Raw genomic sequence first — 8,177 nt, 5'->3', positions numbered from 1 at the left:
TTAAATTAAGTATTTAGATTATCATTTTTATAAAATTGCAAATATTTATTTTAGTGACAATTATAATAAAACTTTCATATATTATCTTGCATTCATATATATTTTTTTAACATTCAATTACATATGCATAAATATCTCATATATAATCTTGTATTAATATACTTTGAAGTATTTATTTAAAAATAAACATTGGAAAATAGTAGAATGTAATATATTTCGATTCCCAATCAAATTTGAAATTTTAATATTAACGAATAGTGATCAATATATTTGTAATTCGTTTACGAAACGACATGCCCCGTAATTCCTAAATCCTACATTGGGAGCTCTGTTTTGACGATACCTTATTTTTACAGTGAAGTGAAGTTCGTTTTGCATCGTCTTCCCCGATCTAAAACCCTAGTATAACCGTCGCCGACCGATCAGTATTTCTCTCCAATGGCGTCGCCAGATAAGCGATGCCTCTACGAGGTTCTCGGCGTGAGCCGAGACTGCAGCCCCGACGAAATCCGCTCCGCTTACAAGAAACTAGCTTTGCAGCGCCACCCGGACAAGCTGGTCCAATCCGGCGTCCCTGAATCCGAAGCCACCGCCGCATTCCAGGAGCTCGTAAATGCTTACGAAGTCCTCTCCGACCCGCGCGAGCGCTCCTGGTACGACTCCAATCGCTCCAAGATCCTATTCTCGAGTTCAACTTCCGGCCCCAACAGCTCTTCCAAGTTTGGCTCTGTCCCCAACCTCTTCTCCTTCTTCTCCAATTCTGTCTACTCCGGTTTTTCAGACACCGGCAAGGGATTCTACAAAGTTTACGCTGACGTATTTGATAAAGTTTATCATAATGAAGTGAATTTTGCGAAGACGTTGGGTCTAAACCCTCCCAAGGAAGCTCCGCTCATGGGAAATTCGAATTGTCCTTATGCTCAGGCATGCAGCATCCTCCCTCTCTGTATTGTGTTCATATATGGAGTATCATATTTCACGTTCATCAAATCTAGCATAGCTGCATTTTGTTTCCATATTTATAATTCTGATTATTATCTCAATTTGCATCTATTCAACCTCACATTTATTTGTCAATTCTATTGATATGACTTCATTATAAGGAGTATGCCTGATTATAGGTCTGTTTGGAATTTCTTGCTGTTTTCTTTTGGATTGCTTTTCCGTAAAAAGTATTATGAAAACAAATTATTTAAATTCATCAGTGTTTCAGTTAAGTGCTTCCCAATTGGCAAATGGCAATAGCCTTATGGCCATCATAAATGAGATGAAGTTCTAGCTTGGAATTTGATCATGAAACTAATATTTCTTAATTTGTTTTTTGTGATACTACAAATGGTGATAATAATAATCTGCATTGTTACTATGCAGGTGACAGCTTTCTATAATTATTGGTTGGGATTTACGACGGTGATGGATTTCTGCTGGGTTGATCAGTACGATGCGATGGCAGGAATAAATAGAAAGTCGAGGAGAGTCATGGAGGATGAGAATAAAAAGTTGAGGAAAAAGGCACGGAGGGAGTACAATGAGACAGTTAGAGGATTGGCAGAGTTTGTGAAGAAGAGAGACAAGAGGGTAATTGACATGCAGGTGAAGAGGAGCGAGGAGATGGAGAGGAAGAGAGAGGAAGAGCAAGCTAGGAAGAAGGAGTTAGAGAGGCTTAAGAAAGAGAGGGCAAAGAAGTACGAGGAACCTGACTGGACTCAGGTTGAGGATGTGGAGGATGAAGCTGTGGAAACATGGGAAGAGGATGATGGGAAAGAGGAAGGAAATGAGCTATACTGCATAGCGTGCGGGAAGAAATTCAAGAGTGAGAAGCAATGGAAAAATCATGAGCAGTCTAAGAAGCATAAGGAGAAAGTTGCAGCATTAAGAGAGGCTTTCAGTGGTGAGGACAAAGAATTTGAGGAAATAGATGTCAATGGAAGGAAGGAGGAGGAGGAAGAGCCAAAGACAACACCTGAGGCTGATGAAAGTGGTTATTTTTCAGCAACAGATGATGCTATTGACGAGTTGGGGGAGCAATTTGAGGGTAGTTTTGGAATTCTAGGGAAGAGTGGTGATGATGATGATGATGAAGAATTTGAAACTGCTGGGAAAGCTGGAAATACTAGTGATGGTCAGGATTCAAAGGGAGCTGCAGCTGAATCAGGGTCGGATGATGATGAAGCAAGTATTCTTGAAGCTATGGTGTCTGGCCATAGAAGTAGGAAAAATGCGGTTTCCAATCGCCACTCTGAGATTGAAAGTGATGACAATGAGATGGACTTCATGGAATATAATAATCTGAAGAGTAATGGGAGGAAAAGGGGATCCCGTAAGCAACGAGATAGGAGAGCAGAAGAAGAAATGAAACTTAACGAGGATGAACCTAGTGGTCAGGCGGAGAAAAATACTGGATATGATGAGAACTTAGATGTCCAAAGGTCACCCAAAGCAAAGACTGATGGAGATAGAATCGCAGAAGAAGAAATGAAACTTAATGAGGATGAACTTGGCCAGGCGGAGAAAAATACTGGATATATTGAGAACTTAGATGTCCAAAGGTCACCCAAAGCAAAGACTGATGGAAAAGAAGATGATTCATCAGAAATGATTGATAAGATTCCAAGGCATGTTAACAAGAGAGGTAACTCAAAGAAGGATAATAATACCAAATCAAAGAATGCTTCCAAGGGAAGGAAGGAAAAGGTAGACACTTTTCATTTTGCCTTTTGAAGAATATAATCCATTTTTCATTTGTTATGAGAGTAAAGTTAAAATAATATTGTGGCCAGCTTCAGTTTTGCAATCTTATTGCTATCCCATATTACATCAAGGGGAAAATATGTACTGTTTTTAGAGAAGAAGTTCTAGGGCTTGAACCCCCGAGATGAGTATATAGGCTACAAGGCCAGGCCAAACCCATTGATGTATCTGTACCTATAAATAGGGGTATATAATATTCTGATTCCAGTATGTTTCTTGTTTTTGCAGACAACCTCAAAAGTTTCTGGCAATGCATGTGAGAAATGTGGGGAAGAATTTGAATCAAGGTTTGTATAACAAATATTTTGCGATCTAGGTACTATATCCTTGTACTGTGTCTTATTTACACTCCATTTTCTCCACCATGACAGGAATAAATTGCATAAGCATTTGGGAGAGACGGGACATGCTGCGCTCAAGACAAGATAATACTTTAATTGCTTGGTGGATCATCAATTTATTCATCAGAGTTGATGCCCCTATGATTCATCATTCTTGTATTACAGTAGGCTATTAATTCTGGGAAAGAGTTAATAAGGTTTTGTTTGTCACAGTGATAGGGTTGAGTAAAACCCCCGGGTGTCCTCTTAACAACACTCCGCCAATACCATTTACACTGATGCCTATGGAGAGAAGCTTTGGCATAGAAAAAAATATTTTCTTCTTTTGATGTGTACTAAATTATTCATTGCACATAGATATGTTTTTACATGTTTTATTTTAATTTTGACAATTTTTTGTACTCGCACAAAAGTTAATTCTACCAAAATTTTGGAGTCTTGAATCCTGTCATGGCCTGTCATGCAATATTTGGGGGGTGTTTGGTTTAACTATTCAAGTACTTTTGTTTGGTTCAAGTAGGGTGGAAATAGGCCAGGTTGAGGGTTTGATATATATATATATTGGATTTATTTGTAAATATAAAAATATATTAGGTTAAAATAATATAGGGAAAAGGTGCAAATAGGCCTTAAACATTCTGCCACATAAGCTTTGGCAGATTCCGGCGACTTTGTTCCCTGGTGAGCTCAAATAGAGGCAGGCAACCATCGACTTCCCCTTTCCCGGCGGTGATAGCTCAGACGACGACTAGAGCTGCTTCTCCGGTGAATTGCAGTTTTGGTAATGGTGGTGTGACAACGAGACATGGCTAATGACCGGCGACGACCTCCGCTTCTCGATGAAGACGATCGGCGACAGACGAACTCCCCCGATGTAGTTGTTTCTTCTCCAGTGTTCCTTCCAGCTAGTTGAGGATGACTGGAATTTTCGGCAAGGCAGCAACCTTAGTTTCTCCTTTTGGCCGATGGTGATGGCGAACAGCAGTAGTTCTGGCGTAGAGAAGCACTGTACTGTAGTTCTGGTGTAGAGAAGAAGCATGGCTTAGAGAAGAAGCATTGTACTGGGTGGGAGAAGAAGGCAGATGAAGAACGTGATTTTGTATCTTTTTTTTATTATTTCTTTAATTTAATTTTTTTATTTATGCTTATGTGGCGGCCAAGTACGCACTCCAAAGCTTATGTGGCAAGCCATAGAGGCATTTACCGGCTCTTGCCGGAAAGGTAACCGGATAATGGGGCCGGAGGACTCAAAATTATGAGTTCATGTGTTCAATTGCACTTTTAAAAAGTTTGTGAGCGTAATTGACTTTTCGCGAAAGGTCACTAGATGGTTTCACGAGAGCTTCAGGGCTCCAAAAAGTCTTCGTCACCGTCGGCAAGGATAAGAATAAGAAAAATCCAACGTCGGGTGTCTGCATCTCTTTTTCCAATTCTGGTGGCAAAAATAGTGCATAGTAGTCATGCAAATGACGACCCTTCTACGGGTTCAAACGTCGTGGACCCTTTGGACGCTAACAAGCATGCAATAGTTGTTGTTGTCACCTCCGCGAAAGGGGTGAAATATGGATGATATTAGGGGAAATGTTTTGAGGGTAAAATAGCATTTTCCTAATGAAAGTGTCAATCTCTCTCTCTCTCTCTATAGATTGATGGTTAATAATTTAACAATTTGTCCAAATTTCACACGAAGACTAGTCATGACCACGGTTCGATTCCGAACCTCTCTCTCTCTCTCTCTCTCTCTCACTAGATTGATGGTTAATAATTTAACAATTTGTCCAAATTTTACACGAAGACTAGTCATGACCACGGTTCGGTTCCGGTTCCGAACCGGCAGTTCCCGGTTTCAAAATCGGCTGAACCGGAACCGAACCTTCCAAGTACGGTTCCAAGTATGGTTTGGAACCGCTGGTTCCGGTTCGAACCTGATTTTTTAAATTTTTATTTGTAATTTTTTTAAGGGAAAATGACACTTTTTACCCCTATGTTATGTGCATATAGCACTTTTTCTCCTGAGTTATTAAAGTGACAGTTTTTTCCCCTCAGTTATTTTAAAAGTGCTAGTTTTTCCCCATGTAATGTTAAATTGACATTTTTGCCCTTAAAAATAACTATTTCATTTATTTTTATTCTCCAACCAATTATTACTAATATGTATGGAAGATCATGGTTTGATACGAACCTAATCGAGCACTGTAGCAATTGAACTTAAATAGTATGGACGGTTACGGTTACGATTCAGAACCCAAAAAAATAAAATAAAATAATTGTTGAATTTAGATTATTTTGAAATAATAAATACAATTATAAAAATAAATAAATAAATAAGTTTTGATTGGCGGTTCAAAATTGAAAATTGGAACAGAATCGTACCGATTTATCAAAATAAGTGTTTGATCATTTTCACTATATATGACTGTGTTTCATTCCGGTTCACGGTTCAACAATTATTTTATTTTATTTTTTCGGTTCTGAATCGTAACCAGAACCATCTATACTATTTCGGTATGATTGTTACAGCGTTTGGTTAGGTTCGAACCGAATCGTGATCATCCATACATATAAGTAATAATTTGTTGGAGAAGAAAAATAAATTAAATAATTATTTTTAAGGATAAAAATGTCAATTTAACATATCAAGGGGGAAAAATACCACTTTAATAACACAGGGGGAAAAAGTGTTATATGCACATAACATAGGGGGGAAAAAGTGTCATTTTCCCTTTTTTTTTTTTAATTTTTAAAATTGTCTAAATTTAACAATTAATATTTTTTGTTAAAAAGTTTTCATTCTAAAATGTGTTTAAAATAGTTATATTAAATATTTAAACTTCGAAGTTAAACTATATTTAAAAAAAATTGTTATAATTGAATTTTAAAATGCTTTTTACAGTTTAAACTTTAATCAAATAATAATTAAACTTTAACTAAATAATAAATAATAATTTTAAAAAAAATTTAATTTTCCGGTTCCAAATATTATGGAACTGGAACCGGTTTAAACCGTACGGTTCCGGTTCCGATTCGGTTCCAACAGTGCATGGTTCGGTTCGAACTTTCCGGTTCGAACCGAACCATGGCCATCCCTAACGAAGACCTTGTTCTCATGGGACTATGTGCTATTTAGTTAAATAAGCTAAAAATAGATCTAGGCTTGACCTTTTTACTAATAAGCTTAGATCAAGCCAGCCAAAATCGACAAATTACACTATGACCATGATCAATGTGGATCATTGAATTCATTGATATTTGTTTAATTTTAGTATACTGAATTTTTTTTTTTTAATACTAGTATACTGAATATTTATAATTAATGTATTGAAAGGTTTTTTTATTTTAATATACTTAAAAATGAACCTTTAGTGTATAAAAAATGAACTTTCAAAAAATAAACTTTGAACATGTTAAAAGTGAATCTTTGATCTATCGATCATATTCAATGGTATAATAATTGGACAAAACCAAGCTAGGTTGTAGGTTTATTGATAATGCCCAAGGGGCTTATGAGTCCATAACCTATTCGGCCAGTTCAAGTAATCTTTTTTTTTTTTTTTTTTTTTTTTTTTTTTGTTTCTTTCTTTCTTTTGAAAGAAAGTTCAAGTAATCTAAAAATCATAATACGGAGTATATAATATCTAAGGTAATTTCATTGAATTTTATATATTCTAAGATTACTTTTGAATATTTTATATTTGTCCTCAATTTATTATATTGTTGATATTTCTTGTTTTGTTCATGCATTTTTTATTTTAATTTTGTAAAGCAAGTATTTATTTTTAGGTTTAATTTCTTTTAAAAAATAAACATTCTTTTTTCAAATTAATAATCACAATAACGATAATGTTGCATCATGGGTGTATCACAATCAAACATAATGAATAACATTATCAATATAATAATCAATACAATCATCATAATTATATAAGTAGGAGTAGGATTGACAATTATGTTATTTATTAACACTAAAAATTGTCGTTTATAGAAGTGTTTGCCGTTTGGTCAATTGAAAGCAATTGAATCTCATAATTTGATAGAGGTAAAATACTACATGTACTACCACTTCTTAGGTTATTCTTATCCCAGCAAGTTTGGGATTAGCACTCTAAAAATTGTCGTTTATAGTAGCATACGTGTATTGCAAATTGGCAAACTAAGAGCATCCTTATCAATGGTCGTTTATAGTAGCCTACGTGTATTGCAAATTGGCAAACTAAGAGCATCCTTTAGCCTACGTGTATTGCAAATTGGCAAACTAAGAGCATCCTTATCAATGGTTGTATTGCAAATTGGCAAACTAAGAGCATCCTTATCAATGGTCGTTTATAGTAGCCTACGTGTATTGCAAATTGGCAAACTAAGAGCATCCTTTAGCCTACGTGTATTGCAAATTGGCAAACTAAGAGCATCCTTATCAATGGTTGTATTGCAAATTGGCAAACTAAGAGCATCCTTATCAATGGTTTTTGTTGGTTTATTGGATGATATGGATGAGAGAGATGATGATTTGGATGAGAGAGGAGAGAGGAGGGAGAATAAAATGTATTTGCAGGGAAATGGGTTCTTTGTGGGGTTCAATGGAGAGAGAAATAGTTTTAAAAGTTGTGGTCTCTGTAGTTAAGCTCAAATTGAGCGTCCAGAGGGCGCGTAAACCTCTTTTATTTTTTATTTCTTTTTGCTGACAATTGTGTTTTTCTTTTTTCTTATTATTTTTTTTTATAAACAAAACACAGTGTAAATAAAAAGAAGAATGGAAGAAGGTCTGTCTTTCATTACTTAACCAGAGACGATTATATACATATTAACATCCTAAAAATTAAAGAAGGAAACTCAAAGGTAATATATAACAAGGAAATATTACCAGCTAAATACAAAAGGAGTATTACTTAAATAAAAGATATTTACTAAACATATGTACATAGAAATATTATTCACAATATTCTCTAATACCCCCCCTCAAGTTGGTGCATGCAAATTTTGTATGCCCAGCTTGTCGACCAAGAATTTAAACTGCTTCTGCCCCAACGCCTTGGTGAATATGTCAGCAAGTTGCAACGTTGTTGAAACGTAGGAGGGAGAAATAGTATT

General features: G+C 35.8%; 1 protein-coding gene across 1 annotated transcript; it reads left to right on the top strand.

Moving 5' to 3' along the window:
* The first annotated feature begins 312 nt into the window (after positions 1-312).
* On the top strand, positions 313-3,535 carry LOC116010654 (DNAJ protein JJJ1 homolog). The gene is made up of 4 exons (XM_031250144.1): positions 313-924; positions 1,372-2,694; positions 2,980-3,038; positions 3,123-3,535. Exons 1-4 carry the CDS (start codon positions 439-441, stop codon positions 3,178-3,180), a joined length of 1,926 nt encoding a protein of 641 aa, XP_031106004.1. The 5' UTR covers positions 313-438; the 3' UTR covers positions 3,181-3,535.
* Positions 3,536-8,177: the final 4,642 nt, after the last annotated feature.

Source organism: Ipomoea triloba, chromosome 2 (genome assembly GCF_003576645.1).
Source record: "Ipomoea triloba cultivar NCNSP0323 chromosome 2, ASM357664v1".
Lineage (NCBI taxonomy): Eukaryota > Viridiplantae > Streptophyta > Magnoliopsida > Solanales > Convolvulaceae > Ipomoea > Ipomoea triloba.
The sequence above is the reverse complement of the archived record's forward strand: the minus strand, read 5'-3'. Positions and strand labels throughout refer to the sequence as shown.

Excerpts from the sequence above, each read along its gene's own strand:
- LOC116010654 (XM_031250144.1), top strand. The coding sequence starts at position 439 with ATGGCGTCGCCAGATAAGCGATGCCTCTACGAGGTTCTCGGCGTGAGC. Across the intron at positions 925-1,371 it reads CGAATTGTCCTTATGCTCAG|GTGACAGCTTTCTATAATTA; the intron begins GCATGCAGCATC and ends GTTACTATGCAG. Across the intron at positions 2,695-2,979 it reads CCAAGGGAAGGAAGGAAAAG|ACAACCTCAAAAGTTTCTGG; the intron begins GTAGACACTTTT and ends TTGTTTTTGCAG.